At 42.1% G+C, this 21,232-nt stretch overlaps 2 protein-coding genes across 2 annotated transcripts; both read right to left on the bottom strand.

The window, feature by feature from the left end:
* Positions 1-2,678: 2,678 nt before the first annotated feature.
* On the bottom strand, positions 2,679-6,684 carry LOC103954118 (NEDD8-activating enzyme E1 catalytic subunit). Its single transcript, XM_009365922.3, has 9 exons — positions 6,471-6,684; positions 6,198-6,361; positions 5,538-5,740; positions 4,690-4,922; positions 4,513-4,575; positions 4,368-4,424; positions 4,129-4,250; positions 3,617-3,734; positions 2,679-3,248 (listed from the first exon to the last, which is right to left on the bottom strand). Exons 1-9 carry the CDS (start codon positions 6,573-6,575, stop codon positions 2,961-2,963), a joined length of 1,353 nt encoding a protein of 450 aa, XP_009364197.2. The 5' UTR covers positions 6,576-6,684; the 3' UTR covers positions 2,679-2,960.
* Positions 6,685-16,503: 9,819 nt separating this feature from the next.
* LOC103954117 (protein trichome birefringence-like 10) lies at positions 16,504-19,799 on the bottom strand. Its single transcript, XM_009365921.3, has 4 exons — positions 18,828-19,799; positions 17,840-18,229; positions 17,524-17,682; positions 16,504-17,301 (listed from the first exon to the last, which is right to left on the bottom strand). The coding sequence occupies exons 1-4, from the start codon at positions 19,268-19,270 to the stop codon at positions 16,926-16,928; spliced, it is 1,368 nt and encodes a 455-aa protein (XP_009364196.2). The 5' UTR covers positions 19,271-19,799; the 3' UTR covers positions 16,504-16,925.
* Positions 19,800-21,232: the final 1,433 nt, after the last annotated feature.

Below are 21,232 nucleotides of genomic sequence, written 5' to 3'. Positions count from 1 at the left end.
AAAGACCTAGTTTATGGTTCAAGATTCACATACACGTCCACACAAAACAAACATGGTTCATTTACAGTATTATTTTAAGGGTGTAGGTAAATTAGGAGAAATTGTCATATCCACTCGTGTTGCTAGTAGCTTCTATTATATTAGTAAAGCGTTTAGCGGCCAACCTATGGAAGAGTTCGCCAACAATAAGAGCATAACTCTTTCTCGACTATTTCAGAATGCTGAATAAATCAAAACTATAAATATGAAAACGCGTACATTTAATGATAATATACCATAAAATATAAACTAAGTTATCCATCAATTAGACATCATATATATAACGAATCTCTTGTATAAGCAAAAATAAGAAGAAAAAAATCAATACCAAAATGATGTGTTGTTTTTTTAAAATTAAAGGAGAATGGTGTGTATGCATGAAAATCAATCACAAACAACAAGGGTGCATGTAGAACCATTTGGTTCACTATGGTTAACATGTTCTCGTTACTAATCCACTTGTGTTTATTTGCAGCTTCACTCAACGGAGAAGCCTTACTAATTTACTATTCTATTAGTAAAGCACTAATACTCAACTAATGAAAACTTTCGCTGATAGCTAACAACATCACTCGTTATTGACGTTCTTACACTAACCGAATCCAATCCATAAGTTCGGAAACACATAAATTTAGTAATACTTACCTTGAAGAGTAAACATATCATCCATCCATGTTCAATTAGCCCTCATATGCATATCTTGTATAAGCCATAAAATGAAGAAAAAATCAAAACCAAAATGATGGGTTAGTTTTTTTGAAAATGAAAGGAGCTAGTGTGATGTGCATGAAAATCTATCAACCAAGTGTGCAAATAGCACCAACTGGTTCACTAGGGTTGCGTAACATGTGGGCCGGAATTCATGCCTAGAGAAATAGACTTGTTGGCAGATAAATTTGATCTTTTGTGTGTGCTTGTTTATTCCCACTTCTTCAAGGAACAAACTGTATCAGTCAGTCAATTGCAAGAGCATTAACTGAGTAAGATGCATTATTGTTCTTTTTCTTTCCACTTGCGTGTTTCATTGTACGGTGTTGCTTGGTCCTCCTCCTTTTTCCACACGGTTTCATGGCTGGCGTTGGTTGAGCATTAGGGTTGCATGCAATATCATGACCCCTAAGACGACCATTGATTGAAGCATAACAAATAGTTATGAAAAGATCTTACCGTCGTGAATTTCGTGATACATCTCTTTGTGTTTACAATACTCATACGATCTAGAATATATTTCTTTGTGTTTGTAGCAATCATCACGTGATATGTAGCAGATGATGAATTTGTAAACATAAAAAATGTACTTGGATGACGCATTAGATTTCTTAACCAAAAAAAATCATAGTTTCATGGTTGGCTTTGGTTGAGCTTTAGTAACATGTGGGCCGGAATTCATGCCTAGAGAAATAGACTTGTTGGCAGATAAATTTGATCTTTTGTGTGTGCTTGTTTATTCCCACTTCTTCATTCATCTCCCTCCCCCTTCAAGGAACAAACTGTATCCGTCAGTCAATTAGGGTTGCATTATTGTCTCTTTTCTTTCCACTTGCATGTTTCATTGCATGGTCCACCTCCTTTTTCCACACGGTTTCATGGCTGGCGTTAGTTGAGCATTAGGGTTGCATGGAATATCATGACCCCTAAGAAGACCATTGATTGAAGCATAACAAATAGTTATGAAAAGATCTTATTTCGTGATACATCTCTTTCCTTTTGTGTTTACAATACTCATACGATCTAAAACATATTTCTTTTTGTTTGTAGCAATTATCATGTGATATGTAGCAGATGATGAAATTGTAAACATGAAAAATGCACTTGGATGACACATTAGATTTCTTAACAAATAAAAAATAAAAAAAAAATCATAGTTTCATGGTTGGCTTTGGTTGAGCTTTAGAGTGACACAGTAGATTTTCTCAATAATACGTGTTTAATTTGGTAATTTACTTCACATGTTATTTGATTATTATATTATATTAGTTGAACGAGGATTACTAAATATCCTCATTTCTCGGAGTAGAATGTTGGGTTGGATGTGGGATCCAACCTTGAAGCCGGTCATAGACTCATAGGCCTCAAATTAATTGGGGATTTTGAACTATCTAATTTGGAAAGACAGCCTCATCCTCAAGCTCCCATGATCTTACTTTTGTTGTGGTTAACTTGACAGCTGCGCATTCATACTCTGACTTTTCAATGGCAATCAAGTTTCGGATATTTGGATCTTCTTGGCTGCGAATCAATCATAAATAATCTTCAAACTTGTCTTGCAATGGCATCCTTCGTATTTTGGGAAATTACACTAGTATCTTCTACCAGAGCATGTTTTGGAATACTATCCTATATTTCACAGAAAAACTTAAAAAGTGATTCCAGATCTTGAAGCACTTTATGAAGAAACAACTGGTACGTGATTGCTCGATTTACACTTGTATTTTTTGATAAAATTTTCAACATGTTTGTAATAAAAGCACTCTAGCAAAAGCGCTTACAAGCAATAGAGCCCAAATAAATGAAGTTTTTCGGAAAAAGACCTGCTAGTGGAGGAAGACCTCCCAAGGATTTCTACCGAAGCGATTCCAAACGGACTAATTCAATCATTAGAACAGGAGGTAAAAAGACGGCATTTTGTAGCACCGGACTAAATAAGACGTGAATCCATTGGCCATAACCGGAAAACCGTTATCTTTTTCATCAAAACAATTGTTCAGGGCAACTTGAAACTGTAAAATCTCATTGCTCTCATGGTGATAGTAAAAGATCAATTATCTTTCGAGATATTAATATTCCAAGACAAAATTTACAACTTAGAATGGTTTTCAACCTTGCCTCACCAATCCCGCCTTTTGCTTCAATCGTATTTGGGAGAGAATCTTCAAAAGCTCTGTAACTCCTCTGGTCTTTGATTAGGTCCAGTGAAAAACTCATGCCTCTCCTGCGGTATCCATATCTGTGATCCCATCAACTCCTTCGAAAATAACACGCAACTTTCTCAGACACGAAGTCTTTTTGTCATTCGTGGTGGTTGTACCGCTCGCATGTACAACATCCTTAGCAACTTTACCCATTAGCTCAAAAAGTGGTACGCTTAGGTTTGATCTGGTCATCTCTTCCAGTACAGGTGGCGCCTGCATGTACAGATTCTTCCCTCTGTGTGAGATGCTTGCTTTCGATAATAGCAATTTCGGGTGTTCTTCAAGTAGATCGATGAACTGTTGCCATAAGTTGAATTAGAGACTAGAATCCCTTTTTGTTTATTAAGTTACACGAACCTTTTAAAATAGAAGACAAAACAAGCGGAACTGACATCAAAAGCAACGCCAAGGAACATAAATATCACTACTCAGAAGGTTTTAAAGCGAAGATCAAAAGGATCATAACTAAAACAAAGTATAGCATTTGCCTCCTAGACATGCAATAGCTTTCATCCGACAAGCAATAGATTCCGGTTATATCTTAGGAATATAACTAACATGCAGGACTTCGAAACTTAAACATGAATGTCACCGAAACTAAATTTTCTCCAAAGATATGTTCACAGAAACCAAATTCTAGCAAATCAAAGGAAATAGAAAATAACCTTTTGCAAAGTAATTGAGGTGTCCAGTTGAACAAGAACACCTGGTCCGCATTCAATACAGTCTTTGTCCCTGACGAATTCAGTCACTTTCGTGTGGAGACCTGCTGCACCATTATAACTACAAAGACTCCGAACACTCGGTAAATATTGAAATCTAACCTTTTGCTACAAGTTTGATTAGATGAAACATGTGCAGCCATTCACTTTAATTTTGAAAATAATGTTCAATAATGACCTAGCATCCAGAGCAAGCTAATTTGACAATGTAAGAAGACATTGGCACTTTTCACAACCTTAGCATTGCAATCTAACTTTTTAGAGATTTAAGTATAATGAAATGCAAACTTGGAGTAAATGCAATTAAGAGGATAGGGGGATTCACTAATCCTAAACTATTTTGCGGGTGGTCATTCACTAATCCTATACATAGATTTGCAACCATACTGGTTATGACTTAAGACATCTAGGACAAGATGATAAGTCGAGTAGTATAGAAGAGGAATGGAACGCACGTTAAATAGTTTGATAGTGTTTTGCTGCATCCAGATGCAATCTTCAATGTCTCTAGTGCACACGCAGCTGATATAATTGCATTTGTGGAAGCAATAGCTGGTATGATGTTCTTCACAACACCCTGTAAACATAATCTGCTTATTAATTAACACCCAAGCCAAACTATGCAGTTAAGTGGCATAAAATCTTAAAAGGAAAATAATCTTAGGAGAAACAGACATCTTTAGTACATATGCACCTGAGTAAGAGAATATGTGACTCCTGGAATACCGAAAAGCTCAGCTCTCTTGGTAGCCTATTGGATATTGAACAACAAAATCTAAGTTAAAATGAACATCAGTATAAACAAAATGTAAATCACTCCACAACTGTACTTCACTGACCTCATCATAGACCCACTTCATATGCTCTGGATCATCTGGATCAAAAGCCTTTCCGCTATGTACCTATTTGTAGAATGCATTTTTAGTTGCCATTCCATCAATTCTCTCATGCAACAGTTATAAAGTGTAACGAAAAGTAAAGGGGAAAGAACATTGAAATTTTGGGCAATGTATCACCTCATCCCATTTGATTAAATGAGCATATTCAATACAATGAGCAGCAGTTCTAGGGGTTTCTGCAAGGGTGCACAGAGGGAACTTCACTTGAGGGGGAAAAAGCCAGATGGTGCACTCAAAGCATGGAGTGACCCCTGGCATAATGACCCTAGCATGTCCTTGAAAACCTTCAGTCCCTCCATCTACCATAGGCTTGATGGTTTCTTCTTGTGGGCTATCATCAGAATTATACTCTTCCAAAAGAATAACAAATAAAATGCGAAGGGCCACGTTAGCTCAAATATAGTAAAGTAAAAGCAATTCATCATTTCAAGAATGACGTACAAAGGGTAGAAAGGGATAAGGCCAGCCACGACATAAGGACTTTACCAGGGACCAAAAAAAAAAAAAAGAAAAAAAAAGCCCCAAATACTGTTATACATATATCCGACACTAGAGACGAAAGTTCAAACCAAAAACTAGACCAATTTTGATACCCTAAAGTTGCAAATGCATATCATAAGGAAGGTAGTGGAGTCAGTTTCTCAAATTTGACACCTTAGACTCTACACCTTAAAGTTGCAAAACGGGACCGGTTTTGGATAGCAAGTTTAATAACCAAAATATATCCTCTGCAGGATTTTCTGGGACTATTTTATTCACATCTATTCTTTCTGTTCTCATACGAAAATAAACTCTCTAATTATTAATAACTAGAGCAACAAGGAAGGTCAATAATCAGCACCACACAAAGAACAAGTGCAAATATAATTACAGGAAGACCTGAAGTCGTATAATACTTTTAATGAATTACACAAATGTAGTAGAGAGACAAAATATGAGAAAAATGGATAGGTTGAAGTACTAACCAAGAAAACTACAAGCAACAGAATTTATGTAGCTCCGAGCCTCAATGGAATCAAGACCAAGGACGATAATACTGAAATCACTATAAAATTCAAGCTCCTTGTCCTCAATCCGGCAAAAATGTGGAATGATATTTACACCACTAACTCTCTCCATGACACGTTTTGCAGCCACCTCAGCCTTTGGCTTGCCTACATCTTCAAGTCTACAACAATAATTTCATGAGGAAAGCACTGTAACAAGAAATTGACATGCCAACTCTTTTTCTTCCCTTGTTTTTCATATCGATAATGCACATAATAGATAGGAAACCACAGTATTCATTAGTATAACGCAGCAGGAACGGATATCAAAATAGAAGATTCTGAAGCAGATAGAATCCTAATATTGAGATATTAGACATTCAGTAACACACACAAACATGAATGATTCAGGCATAAGTTTACTATTAAGATTAGAAAGTCGGGTTTCTCCGAAAACTTCAGCCTAAGATCACTTACCAGAACTAAAGTATTGATAGATTATACAAGTTTTCCATACTCGATAGCTATTGAAAGACCGCGATAACAGGGCAATAAAAAAGCATATTCAACAAACTCTCCGATTCAAAAAAATACCCATAACAAATTAAAGCAAAAGGCACCAAAAAAATTTCAAATAACCTGAAGAGGAACTGGCGATTGAGATTGGAAACCTCGATACGATCCATGTCTATGACTTCGAGCTCCCGAAAGCCAGACAAAGCCAAGTCCTTGAGCAGCTCGCAGCCCAGCCCACCAGCCCCGACCACCAAAACTCTGGCGTACTCTTTGAGGTCATCTCGCAGCTGCAACAAAAGCAAAAGTAAGAAACCGACGAAATCGTACAATCGATCGAAAGAGAAGAATGGTAGAGAGAGAGAGAGAGAGAGAGGGAAAAGGGGGAATAAGGTTTACTCCGGGGCCGGGTTCGAAGGTGGGTCCGACGAGATTTCCGGCGCGGAGGAGTAGCTTGTCGAGGTCCCTGGATCGGCTGTCTTCGGCGGTAGACGGTGGTGCCATTTTCTGGTCGCTGTTTGCTGATGAGACGAGAAGGCCCGACGTACAGAAGGCGAGAATCTTTCTACTTTCGCTGAGCGAAACGGAGTGGTTTTAGAACCCGGGAGAATAGCACATTGGAATCCCTATTTAAATTTTATTATTTATTTTAAAAATCAGTATTTTTGTTTTAGTTTTTTCTTTTTTTTGAGGACATTAATTTGGTATCAAATTCATCATCCACGAGATTCGAACTTAAACATCTCACTTCTAAATGAAAAGGAATACCACCAGACTGTAGTATTTTTTGTTGTACTTATTTTTGTGATGTAGTAATATTTTTCGTAACTCATTGTCAATAGCTTTGCATTATGGGTCTAACTACGTATTTATATACAATGTGTAGTGAAAAATGAACAATGTGACATCCCGTTCCGGGATTATTAAAACGTACGTGTGGAATTACCATTTTGCCGCTAGTGTGTTTTTCGTCACATTGTGGGGTTGTTTTGTGTGTGGTGGCATGTGTTGGGCCACACACACACACACCTGCACCTACACTGTCTCTCATCACCCTCTCTCTGTCTCTGTCCCGTGTCTCTCTCTCTCTCTCCTTTTCTTCTTCCTCTTCTTCCTTCGACGTACGGACAAACATCAAAACCACCCAAATCATCACAGATCGAGGAAACCAAGGACACCATTCAACTCGTGAGGTCGAGGCAAGCTTAGCCATACCTTTTTCAGGTGAGAAACACATCGTTTTCACGTCGATTCAACAATGGCCGATTTTTGTACTGTTCATGCAAAGTTTATTCATTTAGTTTTTGGGATTTCTAAGCTCGTAGGTGTGTTTGTGAGGTTCCCAGGAGCTTGGGAGTGGCTCGTTGGTTGAGTTTGGACGTTAGGATCCTTGGTTGTGGAGTTGGCCGGTTTTGGAAAGCTTGCACAGGTATAATCTAGTGAGTTTTAGACCTTAATTTGTGTTTGGTTGTGTTCTACTAGTTTAGGGCTTTAATTTGGTGCAAGAAACGTGGAAAAAGGTGGAAAAACGAGAGAGTTGTAGCGATTTGCAGGTTTTCCGGCGACGGTGCCGGCGACGGCGTCGGGGACTGGCCGGAGAAGAAGCAGGAATATTCCGTTAAGTTTGACGGAATATTCCTGACGGCAGGGGTTAAGTTTGACGGAATATTCCGTCAGTTTGACGGAATATTCCTGACGGCGTCTGTTGACACCGTCAGTGTGCCTGGCACGTGACCGCGCGTGGGGGCGCGTGGGTCCGTGCCTGTTCTGGCGCGTGGGGGCGCGTGCGGGGTCCAAAAATTATTTTAAAATTATGGTTGTGATCCTGAGGTTGTGTAGAGCACGTTGGTATATTCATATGTCCATTTTGAGCATTGTATGAGAAGTTATTTTGAGAAATGGGTTATGTGCTTTAAAGTTAACGTTTTTATAGTTGTTTCGCATTTAGGTGACACGTACCCCGAGGACGAGCGTGCACACGCGAGACAGGGGGGCTACGACCCTTCCACGTATCAGTGAGTGGGCTTTTGTTTTCCGTATATACCTATATACATTTATTTTCCCAGAAATTGATTAAAAAGGATTATTTACATTATGCCATGCACTTTATTATTATCGTTTACGCATCATTGCATGCATTATTATGGCATACATATACATATGCATATTGGGTGCCGTGGACGCACAGGTAAGTGCCAGGTAAGTGACATTCACGTTTATGTTTCAGTAGTGGTTTGAGATGCCTAGAGAGCTCATAACCTGCACCCCCGGTGTTAGTGCTCCCGCCCTGAGCAGGGCACAGGCTTTCACGTGATGTTCACCTCTCGCACCTTAGGCTCAGCTTGGATCCAAGCTAGGTGCACAGGCCTGTCGTACAGACCACATTAGGTGGTTCCGACTCGTAGGTGACCCGCGATTATTCGCCCAGGCTTCACGTGATCGTAGCACTTAATTACACCCCAGCCCTGTCGTACAGACCACTTTAGGTGGTTCCGACTCGTGGTCAGGTTCAGATATTGAGATTGAGATTAGAGCTCTATATGCAGCCGTACAGGTCACGTTAGGTGACTCCGGCTGCCAGATTTCACGATGTTGATATGATTATACCTGAGCACTTGCATATCTTTATGAGATGTTGGCATGGCATATTATCGAGCATATGGCATATATTTGAGCATGCTTAACACATGTACTTTGCGTATATATATATTTTCTGGGAAGTATACAGGTTTTACGGCGAGGGGTTAGAATGTATTTTGCTAAATGATTTTCAAAGAGCTTTGTTTTTGCCCACTCACGCTTTTGTTTTGCGCCCCTCCAGGTTCTAGTTGCTTAGCCGTTGCGGTGGTTTCCCCAGAGGGCTTTTCGGCGTTTCTGACAGACACTCACCCTTGTAGGGTCGCCTTCGGGCATACCACTGTTGTCGTTTTTGTTGGGCTGCTATAGACCTGCTCTGGAATTGTACCGCACATACTAGCACTTATTTTAGTAATTTGTATGCTAGTTTTTAATTATTCGTACCTTTTATTACTACTTTATTAGCTTCCGCACGTGCACATGGCTACGTCACCTTCGTGTGACGGCCAGCACGCTCCGATCTCGGTCGGGGTGTGTCAGTTTGGTATCAGAGCCTAGGTTTGGCAGTCCTGTGTCCTTGTGAGTATTCTAATGATTTTGGTGTCTTCTGTCAGAATTATGCCTCCTCGTCGGGAACCACGTCGTACTTCCGAGTCTAACTTCCCCGATGTCGCTCAGTTGGGGGAAGTCTTTGCTACAGCCCTTCAGTCAGTGATGCGCCCTCCCCAGAGGACTCCTCTGGAGACTATGTATAATCTGAAGTTGGATAAGTTTAAGGGCAGTGAGGGGCATGAGAATGCAGAGCGCTGGCTAGAACACGTAGAGAAGACCTTCCGCGTATTGCATAACCAGGGAAATCTCCCTATGGAGAGGTGGGTCGAGACGACCACATGGTTCCTGGATACTGAGTCTGCAGCTTGGTGGGAGCAGGCGCTTCGTAGGTTGACTCCAGAGCAGAGGACGGATTGGAATGTTTTTACAGATTTGTTCAAAAAGAGGTATGTGCCCCCTGAGTACATCGATAGAAAGAAACAGGAGTTTACTGAACTGAAGCAGCGGAAGATGTCGGCGAATGAGTACTACCGCAAGTTTACGGATTTGTCTCGTTATCATCCTGATGTCGCTGGTAATCCGGCGGAGATGCTCCGTCTCTTCCGCCAAGGTACTAAGAAGAAATGGCGTTCGATGGCGACTGCTGTCCACAGCGGGACTTACCAGGACTTCTATGAGATATTGTTGAGGATCGAAGACTCTGAGAATATGTCGAGCGATAGTGATGAAGGGAAAGACGGCAATTCGAAGAAAGACGACAAAGGTAAAGGTCAAGTATCGCTCGGGCCCCGTCAGACGCAGAACTTCAAGAGGGGTGGTGCTAGCTCGAGTTCTTCGAGTGGTGGCTTCAGTGCCACTGGACAGGGTCGTGGAGGTAGATTTTCTGGTGGCGCTAGAGGCCAGAGGCAGGGCGATGGTGGGCGAGGTAGAGCCCCAGTTTGTCGCAGGTGTAACAACCGGCATTTCGGCGAGTGTAGACGTGGTAGCAGTGGTTGCTTCACGTGTGGACAGGTGGGACATAGAGCGGCAAATTGTCCCCAGGGCCAACAGCAGCAGAAACCGCAGCAGACCTTTATGCCACCACCTGCACCGCTTCAGCAGATCCAGGGTCCTAGTAGTTACGGCCAGGCGGGCCGAGGTGGTGCTTACCACTATCAGGGTGATGCTGTCCCTTATGCTCCGGGGCAGTATCAGTACCCCCAGGATCCCTATTCCCAGGGTGGCTATCCTCAGTATTCGGGCGGCTATATGCCATATCCTCCAGCTCCAGTAGGTGGTTCTCAGTGGTACCAGGGAGGACAGTATCAGCAGGGTGAGATTGCCACTAGCAGTGCAGGGTCTTCGAGACAGTCGGGTCAGCCCAGTCAGGGGCGTGGTGCTCAGGGACGCGGTGTTCGGGCGAGTGGAGGCCGCGGCGGGCGTCAGCAGGGACAGGGGCGTCTTCACAATATTTCTCTGCAGGACGCTCAGAACAACCCAGACTTGATTATGGGTACGTTGAATATTCTTGGTTGTTTTGCTAGAGTCTTAATTGATTGTGGAGCTACACATTCCGTAATTTCTCATACTTTTGCTCAAGTGACGCAACCTCGCCCCACACCTCTAGGGTACGATTTAGAGTTCGCTATGCCTAGAGGAGAGAGATGTGTTGTAGATTGTGTTTACCCAGGGTGTCCAGTGATCGTAGAGGGTGTTGCCTTGTCAGCTGATCTTATCCCGTTAGATATTGTGGATTTTGATGTGATTCTGGGCACGGATTGGTTACATTTCTATCGTGCCAACATTGACTGTTACGGGAAAGTAGTTACGTTTCACCGACCTGGACTACCTGAGGTTACTTTTGTGGGTGAGCAAAGTGGGGTGAGACATGGTGTTATTTCGGCACTACGAGCGAAAAAGTTATTGTCTAAAGGCTGCCAGGGGTACCTAGCACATGTGGTGTTGGATGAGGCCGCTCCTGGTAGAGTCGAGGATGTGAGAGTGGTCAGACACTTTCCTGATGTTTTTCCGGAGGATTTACCTGGTCTACCCCCAGATCGAGACGTAGAGTTCACCATTGAGTTACTTCCAGGTATTAATCCTATTTCTCTAACTCCATATCGTATGGCTCCCGCGGAGTTAAAGGAATTGAAAGTTCAGCTGCAGGAGTTAGTGGATAAGGGATTTATTCAGCCTAGTACTTCGCCTTGGGGCGCTCCAGTTCTGTTTGTGAGGAAGAAGGATGGAACTTTGAGGCTGTGCATTGACTACAGGCAACTGAATCGGGTGACGATTAAAAACCGTTATCCATTGCCTCGTATCGATGATTTGTTCGATCAGCTGAGAGGTGCTTGTGTATTTTCCAAGATAGACTTGAGGTCTGGTTACTATCAGCTGAAGATCAGTAGGGATGATGTCCCTAAGACGGCATTCAGAACTCGTTACGGTCATTACGAGTTTCTGGTTATGCCATTTGGTTTGACGAATGCACCAGCCGCCTTTATGGATTTGATGAACCGGGTGTTCCAACCTTACTTGGATAGATTTGTTATTGTCTTCATTGACGATATTCTGGTGTATTCTAAGTCGAAAGCGGAGCATGTTCGACATCTTACTTTGGTATTGAAGAGGTTGAGGGAACACCAGCTATATGCTAAGTTTAGCAAGTGCCAGTTTTGGTTAGATCAAGTTGCATTTTTGGGGCACATCATTTCTGCTCAGGGTATTTTGGTGGCCCCTCAGAAGGTTGTAGCGGTGGAGAGTTGGGAGCAACCGCGAACCGTCACCGAGGTGAGAAGTTTCCTTGGATTGGCGGGGTATTATCGGAGATTTGTTAAGGATTTTTCGGTGATTGCCTTGCCGTTGACGAGGTTAACGAGGAAGGATGTTAAATTTGAGTGGGATGATAGGTGTGAGCAGAGTTTCCAGCAGTTGAAGCATTGTCTCACTCATGCACCTGTTTTGGCACTCCCAGACGATGGTGGTGATTTTGAGGTTTACAGCGATGCTTCTTTGAATGGTCTGGGATGTGTATTGATGCAGCATGGTAGGGTGATTGTTTATGCCTCGCGGCAATTGAAACCTCATGAGTTGAATTACCCTACGCATGATTTGGAGTTGGCTGCTATCATCTTTGCGTTGAAGTTGTGGAGACACTATCTTTATGGAGAGAAGTGTAGGATCTTTACAGATCACAAGAGCCTCCAATATCTTTTTACTCAGAAGGAGCTTAATCTTCGCCAGCGGAGGTGGTTGGAATTGCTCAGCGATTACGATTGCACGATTGACTACCATCCGGGTCGTGCGAATGTAGTAGCTGATGCACTTAGCAGGAAGTCTCAGGGTCGCGTTAATGCGTTGTACGCTAGTCGTATTCCTCTTTTGGCGGACTTGCGTGCTACGGGAGTAAGGTTAGAAACCGAAGATCGAGATGTGGCGTTACTTGCTAATTTCCAAGTTAGGCCGATACTTGTTGATCGGGTGCTTGAAGCTCAGGTAGCTGACCATGAGACTCAAGAATTAATTCAAGCTCGTGAGCAAGGAAAGAGGCGAGATCTCAGAGTTCGAGATTCGGATGGCATGTTAATACTAGAGGGTAGAATGTTCGTGCCTAATAGTTTGGAGTTGAAGAAGGAAATTCTCGATGAAGCACATATCTCGGCTTATGCCATGCATCCAGGAGCTACTAAAATGTATCATACCATTCGACCATTTTATTATTGGCCGGGTATGAAGAGGGAGATAGCCGAGTATGTGAGCAGGTGTGCTGTTTGTCAGCAGGTTAAAGCTGAGAGGAAGAAGCCGTTTGGGTTGTTGCAGCCACTTCCCGTTCCAGAGTGGAAATGGGAAAATATCACCATGGATTTCGTGTACAAGTTGCCGCGTACACAAAATGGCTTTGACGGCATTTGGGTGATCGTTGATCGACTCACTAAATCGGCTCATTTTATTCCAGTGAGAGAGAAGTATTCTTTGAGCCGTTTAGCGGAGTTGTTCATCTCGAAGGTGGTGAAGTATCATGGTGTCCCAGTGAGTATTGTTTCGGATCGTGACCCACGATTCACATCTAAGTTCTGGGTGACTTTCCAGGAAGCTTTGGGCACGAGATTACTTTATAGTACGGCGTATCATCCACAGACCGACGGGCAGTCAGAGAGAACTATTCAGACATTGGAGGATATGCTGCGAACTTCGGTGTTGCAGTTTGGCGATGCTTGGCACCAGCGGTTAGATTTGATGGAATTTGCTTACAACAACAGTTTTCATTCGAGCATTGGCATGGCGCCATTTGAGGCTTTGTATGGCAGAGCTTGTCGCACACCGTTGTGCTGGTCAGAGGTTGGTGAGAGAGTTTTGGTGGGTCCAGAGATTGTCGAGGAAACTACTCAGAATGTTCAGGTGATCAAGTCTAACCTGAAAGCAGCTCAGGACAGGCAGAAGAGTCTAGCGGATCGGCATGCTACTGACAGAACATATAAGGTCGGAGATTGGGTATTTCTGAAGCTTTCACCGTGGAGAGGTGTTGTGCGGTTCGGAAAGAAAGGGAAGTTGAGCCCCCGGTACATTGGACCATACGTGGTCACAGAACGAGTCGGTGAGGTAGCTTACAGGTTGGAGTTGCCTCCGGAGTTGGCTAGAGTGCATAATGTTTTTCACGTGTCTATGCTCCGACACTATGTTGCTGATCCATCTCACGTGATACCTCCTCAACCGTTAGAGATTAACCCAGATTTGACGTACGACGAGGAGCCGGTAACGATACTAGATTGGAAAGAGAAGGTTCTGAGGAACAAGACAGTGAATTTAGTGAAGGTTTTGTGGAGAAACCATTCAGTCGAAGAAGCTACTTGGGAGACAGAGGATCGGATGAGGGATTTGTACCCTCGATTGTTCTTTGACTACTAAGGGTTGCTGCTTATTTTTTTTGAATTTCGGGACGAAATTCCTTTAAGGTGGGAAGGTTGTGACATCCCGTCCCGGGATTATTAAAACGTACGTGTGGAATTACCATTTTGCCCCTAGTGTGTTTTTCGTCACATTGTGGGGTTGTTTTGTGTGTGGTGGCATGTGTTGGGCCACACACACACACACCTGCACCTACACTGTCTCTCATCACCCTCTCTCTGTCTCTGTCCCGTGTCTCTCTCTCTCTCTCCTTTTCTTCTTCCTCTTCTTCCTTCGACGTACGGACAAACATCAAAACCACCCAAATCATCACAGATCGAGGAAACCAAGGACACCATTCAACTCGTGAGGTCGAGGCAAGCTTAGCCATACCTTTTTCAGGTGAGAAACACATCGTTTTCACGTCGATTCAACAATGGCCGATTTTTGTACTGTTCATGCAAAGTTTATTCATTTAGTTTTTGGGATTTCTAAGCTCGTAGGTGTGTTTGTGAGGTTCCCAGGAGCTTGGGAGTGGCTCGTTGGTTGAGTTTGGACGTTAGGATCCTTGGTTGTGGAGTTGGCCGGTTTTGGAAAGCTTGCACAGGTATAATCTAGTGAGTTTTAGACCTTAATTTGTGTTTGGTTGTGTTCTACTAGTTTAGGGCTTTAATTTGGTGCAAGAAACGTGGAAAAAGGTGGAAAAACGAGAGAGTTGTAGCGATTTGCAGGTTTTCCGGCGACGGTGCCGGCGACGGCGTCGGGGACTGGCCGGAGAAGAAGCAGGAATATTCCGTTAAGTTTGACGGAATATTCCTGACGGCAGGGGTTAAGTTTGACGGAATATTCCGTCAGTTTGACGGAATATTCCTGACGGCGTCTGTTGACACCGTCAGTGTGCCTGGCACGTGACCGCGCGTGGGGGCGCGTGGGTCCGTGCCTGTTCTGGCGCGTGGGGGCGCGTGCGGGGTCCAAAAATTATTTTAAAATTATGGTTGTGATCCTGAGGTTGTGTAGAGCACGTTGGTATATTCATATGTCCATTTTGAGCATTGTATGAGAAGTTATTTTGAGAAATGGGTTATGTGCTTTAAAGTTAACGTTTTTATAGTTGTTTCGCATTTAGGTGACACGTACCCCGAGGACGAGCGTGCACACGCGAGACAGGGGGGCTACGACCCTTCCACGTATCAGTGAGTGGGCTTTTGTTTTCCGTATATACCTATATACATTTATTTTCCCAGAAATTGATTAAAAAGGATTATTTACATTATGCCATGCACTTTATTATTATCGTTTACGCATCATTGCATGCATTATTATGGCATACATATACATATGCATATTGGGTGCCGTGGACGCACAGGTAAGTGCCAGGTAAGTGACATTCACGTTTATGTTTCAGTAGTGGTTTGAGATGCCTAGAGAGCTCATAACCTGCACCCCCGGTGTTAGTGCTCCCGCCCTGAGCAGGGCACAGGCTTTCACGTGATGTTCACCTCTCGCACCTTAGGCTCAGCTTGGATCCAAGCTAGGTGCACAGGCCTGTCGTACAGACCACATTAGGTGGTTCCGACTCGTAGGTGACCCGCGATTATTCGCCCAGGCTTCACGTGATCGTAGCACTTAATTACACCCCAGCCCTGTCGTACAGACCACTTTAGGTGGTTCCGACTCGTGGTCAGGTTCAGATATTGAGATTGAGATTAGAGCTCTATATGCAGCCGTACAGGTCACGTTAGGTGACTCCGGCTGCCAGATTTCACGATGTTGATATGATTATACCTGAGCACTTGCATATCTTTATGAGATGTTGGCATGGCATATTATCGAGCATATGGCATATATTTGAGCATGCTTAACACATGTACTTTGCGTATATATATATTTTCTGGGAAGTATACAGGTTTTACGGCGAGGGGTTAGAATGTATTTTGCTAAATGATTTTCAAAGAGCTTTGTTTTTGCCCACTCACGCTTTTGTTTTGCGCCCCTCCAGGTTCTAGTTGCTTAGCCGTTGCGGTGGTTTCCCCAGAGGGCTTTTCGGCGTTTCTGACAGACACTCACCCTTGTAGGGTCGCCTTCGGGCATACCACTGTTGTCGTTTTTGTTGGGCTGCTATAGACCTGCTCTGGAATTGTACCGCACATACTAGCACTTATTTTAGTAATTTGTATGCTAGTTTTTAATTATTCGTACCTTTTATTACTACTTTATTAGCTTCCGCACGTGCACATGGCTACGTCACCTTCGTGTGACGGCCAGCACGCTCCGATCTCGGTCGGGGTGTGTCAAACAAAGATTTAGAACCCCTTATTCAAATTGAAACCCGAACCTCTAATATAAAAAAGTAGTGAAAAACGATCAAAGGTTGAAACTGGGGAGTTCAAACACACGCAAAAGTAGAAGAAAGTAAGAAAACAGTAATGAGCATTGCTGATGATTCTCAATTGATGAGTTGAAATTGAATTAAGACAGTGTCTAACGTTACGATATATTCAAAAAGCTATTTAATTACATATTTCCAAAGGATTACAGTGCCTGTTTAATAATTAAAAGTAAAAAGAAAAAACCAAACTATAAGTTTAAACTTTCATAATTTGATTCAATTAACCCTTGGAAACCTATAAATTTACACTATCCTCCAAAAGTATGCTGTTCTGGTGTTCCTCCATAAAGCATAAATTATCGCACTATTAACATAAGAATCTGAGGCCTGCCATCAACCTGAAACTCGAAATCCTGACAAAATTGATGATATCTGCCCTTTTCTTTGATCTTTTCCCTTCTCCCCTCGGAATCATTGCTGTGCGCATCAAAGCGTTTCTTCCATATAACATATAAACAGGAGACTTGGTTCAATCATACCTGTGCCCTATAAGTTGAGGAGTTATATGTGCCCATCACCTGCTGCTTTAGGAATAGCGCGTAGAGTAGTTCGTTCCATGTATCAGGCACTCCAGGCAGACACCAGTGGCTGCAATCTTGGCGATGGAGAGGTGCAGGGCCAAGTTTAGGACCCTGAAAGTACAAAGACAAATGTCCATCTTTTCTCCGTGCAGTCATTTGAGTTACATTTAGTATATCAATCTTTGTCGTCTGTGATGTGTTTGAGTGAGCTGATAGCACAACATTGGCTACCCTGAATTGATCCCATGATTGAGGAGGCACCACTGAGGAACCTAGCTCAGGCAGTGTCTCCGAGTGGCAGTTTCCCCCGGTCTTCCAATCCCCACCTCTGCATTATTCAAGCATAGCACTTCAGCTTTTCATAGAAGATTTGCATATAGTATCTTACTTCACCAGAAAAGATCAAAAAAGAGATGGATTCATGATTTTGGCGATTGTGAAAATGTACAAATGACAGTATCAATTGTCTAAGACATCTAGAATATGCTGAACCGTTGATAGGATATGCGTTCAATAAAGAAAACCAATCATTTCAAGTAACAAAACGAACCTGAAATGCACAGGAGCGTATGTTCGAAAGAAAACTTGAGTCTTGCTTGAATTTACTTGAGTGTCTATCCAGTGCACCACAGTCTCCATGGACTTGTGATACGCATCTTCTACGCTCATTTCCATCTTTACTTGCTCCCCTTCCTGGAAGTAACAACCCCTGAACAAAACATACTGAAACTTTTAATCCTTCCACTTCGAGGAGAATCAGAATGAAAATTCCACTAAGGTCGCATACATTGCAGTAAAGGGTTCATGTGAATGCAAACGAGTGAATGTTGTGAAGTAGTCAAATAGGATTGAGATTAAAGATTTACCCTCTTACAGTCTTCTCGTAATTCCACCAGTGCCCTGTGTTGAAGACCAGCACATCTGCATCTCTCCACTTTGCGGAATTCCAATCCATTTGATCCACCTTCAGAGTTGTTCTGACATTTCTTAAAGCTCCAGAAGGAGGACGGCTCTGCAGTACAAGAAATGGAGACCGGTAGTACTCCATGGTACAGTTATAATCCTTGAATTTGAACACCAAGAACCCTTTGTGCTTAGTAATTGGGTTCCCATTCACTTCATAGATCGAATCCTCATTAGAAACTGCGGAAGAGAGCATGCAGAGGAGAGATTCCCACTGGTTTCTTCCAATTGAATCGCCAGCAAACACTAACCGCTTGTTACGCAGTTTTTCCAACATCAACTTGGCATCAAATCTGTTCGTTATCCCCACAGGAAAAATAATTTTGAGTGTAAAAAATAAAATCACATAAACAACTCTAAAATGTCACCATACAGCATACACAGAGTTACACAAGGAAGGACAAAATTAAAAAAAAAAAAAAAAAAAAAAAAAAATTATAGTCCACATCTAAATAGGAACGACACTAAAATTCAAACTTGCCGTATTTATCAACGGAACGCTCACAGGAAGCCTGAGATGAAACCAAAAAAGTTAAATCACTGTCAAGGTGACATTTTATTTTACCTAACCCTGAAAATTACTCCAAATTAAGTCGTTGGATTCAAGTTGTTTGGTTGCTGAGAAAATTCAGGAAAACAATCAAACTCTTATCCCTGCAAATTATAGCTGAGACAGTATATAGAGCAAGTCAACTTAAACTATTCAATTCCACAGGTAATTATAAATTATATTCACATCATTTCTCACAATAAAAAGGGAAATCAATGTGACTAAGAAGAAACGACATATTTCAACTTTGATGATTTCTTTTATTTTCCCTCTCTTTCTCAGCAACCAAACATTCCGAAACCGCAATCGAAAATTACCAAAAACTGAAAAGATTGAAGTACCTGGGCAAGTTGCAGTGCCTGGGCTGCCATCTCCACTTGGTGTAGAACAAATCAGGGCGGCCATTTTCAGAGCACCTAAACCCTCCATCCACAAACCGGCAATCGTTGGACTGATACAGCGGATACGCCTCGTCCCACACCCAATCCCCTTCAAACACGTCACACCCACCACCCTCTTCTCCCAGAAACTCAACCCTCCGGTCCCTGCCCCACCCGTTATTGCTCTGCAGCCACATGAACCGCGCCGATTGGCCCGGGAACCGAAACTCTTTGACAACAGCTCTGTAATCCAAGTAAAAGAAGCACAAAATCACAGTAACACTGGCAAAGAAGAATCCCAGAACGCCCAGGGACGGCTCCAACGGCTTCAAACGCTTCAACTTCTTGAAAGCTTCGAAGAATGGCATGGTTTCTGGGCCTGGCTGGGACGGGTCCTTAGACATTGGAGCTCGGAATCGTATTCTGGGATGTGGGTTTTGCAGTGATCAAGTTTTTAGAGAGAGATAGAGAGGGGAGAGAGAGAGAGAGAGAGCAGAGATGTGTAGGGTGGAAGCAAAACATATACATAAATGGGATTGGAAAATATGTCCTGTCTAGGATTGTGCTTTGATGAGTTGGTTTGTTTGGTAGGTCAGTGATATTTGCTAGTAATGAATGATGCAGAGCTTAAAAAACAAGGGAGATGGGTTGTTAAGGAAGCAAGGAAGCATTCATGGAGGAGGTTATATATATATATATATGATCATATATACTTTGCCTTTTCTCTTCTTACTTTTTGGGAGGGGGAGAGAGAGAGAGTTGATTAGTGATTAGAGTTAATTAATTAATTATAATACTGTTTGTGGGTATAATTACATAGAGATATACTTCTGTTTTATGAGGATTGATTTTCCAAATGGGCCAAAAACAAAATCCAAAGACTTCAAGTCAGCACTCAGCAGAGAGAGAGAGAGAGAGAGAGAGAGAGAGAGATGGGGCTTAAGGTCTTTTAGAGTGAGAAGGGGAGGAGAGAGAAGAGAGGGACCAGCAGAGAATGGACAGGAGTTGTGGCGTTAGTGGGGAGGGAGAGGGGAGGAGAGCGAGAGAGAGAGGGTAACGGATACAGGGCGGTTGCCGTGTTTTTTTATTGCTAGAACGTGACGTATTGGAGAGAAGAGGAAAGGAGGGAGACGAAACGTTTTGGGGGATGTTGTGCACGCGGAGGAGGTGGAGCGTGGGTGAGTTGATCGTATGATAAATTGATAATCCCTAATTTTGCCAATTACCACCGTCTTCATTCTTTTTCTCTTAAAAAAAAAAATAAAACAAACTACTTGTTCTTCTCCAATTTCTCCTTATTTTGAAAAATTAATTGTTTTTCTTTTTTTTTGAACAACAATAATTGTTTTTTTTTTCCTTTTACAATATGAGAACAATTGGTGGCAAGCGATTATCTTGATTCTTTCCGAGCCTGAAAAGGCTATAAAAAATTTCACTATGTTTATGACCACAATACTCATCAGCTCGGAACATTTAATTTTTCTCACATTGAAGCGATATTATATCTAACTAATCCAAATTGGGTGGACATAAATGTGAAGTTGGGTGCCGTATGGGTTTGGGTGGGGAATTCCCGACTTGTACTCCTCTTTGCTCTCTGCGTTTGGATTTTGAGGAATCAGGCCCATCTCTCTTGACTAGGTTTTCTTTTTCGTACTACAAAAACTTATTGACACCGTCGAGTTTTATTTAAACTACATATTAATGAAATTTTTTTTGTCAATCAAAAGAAAGTGAAAAGATATATTTTTTTTCTTTTATCACAACAAAAAAGTTAAGGACAGTAACATAATTTCACAAAATAAAATTTTGTTGTTTTTTGTTTAAGCCTGTAGGTGATTCTATAATCTCTAATTTAAAAATACATAAAAAAATAAACCTCTTTCTCTCTCCCCACTCTCACGTTCTATCTCTCTCCTCCTCTCTCGTTCAATTTTAAAAACAAAAATGAAAAATTTTACACACATTTTATATGTGGGCATATACTAGTTTTCATAAAAATGATTGAGACTCCACCAAAATGTTATAAAATCACTCTACGAATTGACAAAAGACTACTAATTGACAGTAAACAGTTCAACCAAAAAAAATTTGTTGTAAACAAAAATATTTATACTTACATCTTACATTTCATAAAAGAATCTAAAATCGAAAAAGCACAAGCAGAGGCGGACGCCACTAAGCCTCTCAACAGCACAGAGAATTAGCTGACCCTCCGAACTTCGATGGATATTTATGGATAACTTAAATGCTGCCACTTTGAAAGTTGGAGTTGGCCTTCACACAAGCACTCTAACTGTGTGATAAAATGCCTCAAAGAAGAGTTGCTCTTATTATTATTCTTTTAAATATTACCTGGTCAAAAC

The sequence above is a fragment of a genome, unplaced genomic scaffold (genome assembly GCF_019419815.1).
Source record: "Pyrus x bretschneideri cultivar Hongxiangsu unplaced genomic scaffold, Pyrus_bretschneideri_v1 Contig6, whole genome shotgun sequence".
Classification (NCBI taxonomy): domain Eukaryota; kingdom Viridiplantae; phylum Streptophyta; class Magnoliopsida; order Rosales; family Rosaceae; genus Pyrus; species Pyrus x bretschneideri.
This window is presented reverse-complemented; position numbering and strand designations above follow the sequence as displayed.

Coding starts and splice junctions, on each gene's coding strand:
- LOC103954118 (XM_009365922.3), bottom strand. CDS start 6,575: ATGGCACCACCGTCTACCGCCGAAGACAGCCGATCCAGGGACCTCGAC. Junction 5,741..6,197: donor AATCGCCAGTTCCTCTTCAG/GTTATTTGAAAT, acceptor TTATTGTTGTAG/ACTTGAAGATGTAGGCAAGC. Junction 3,249..3,616: donor CCTCAATTACTTTGCAAAAG/GTTATTTTCTAT, acceptor TTATGGCAACAG/TTCATCGATCTACTTGAAGA.
- LOC103954117 (XM_009365921.3), bottom strand. CDS start 19,270: ATGTCTAAGGACCCGTCCCAGCCAGGCCCAGAAACCATGCCATTCTTC. Junction 18,230..18,827: donor AGGCACTGCAACTTGCCCAG/GTACTTCAATCT, acceptor GATAACGAACAG/ATTTGATGCCAAGTTGATGT. Junction 17,302..17,523: donor TACGCTCCTGTGCATTTCAG/GTTCGTTTTGTT, acceptor TGAATAATGCAG/AGGTGGGGATTGGAAGACCG.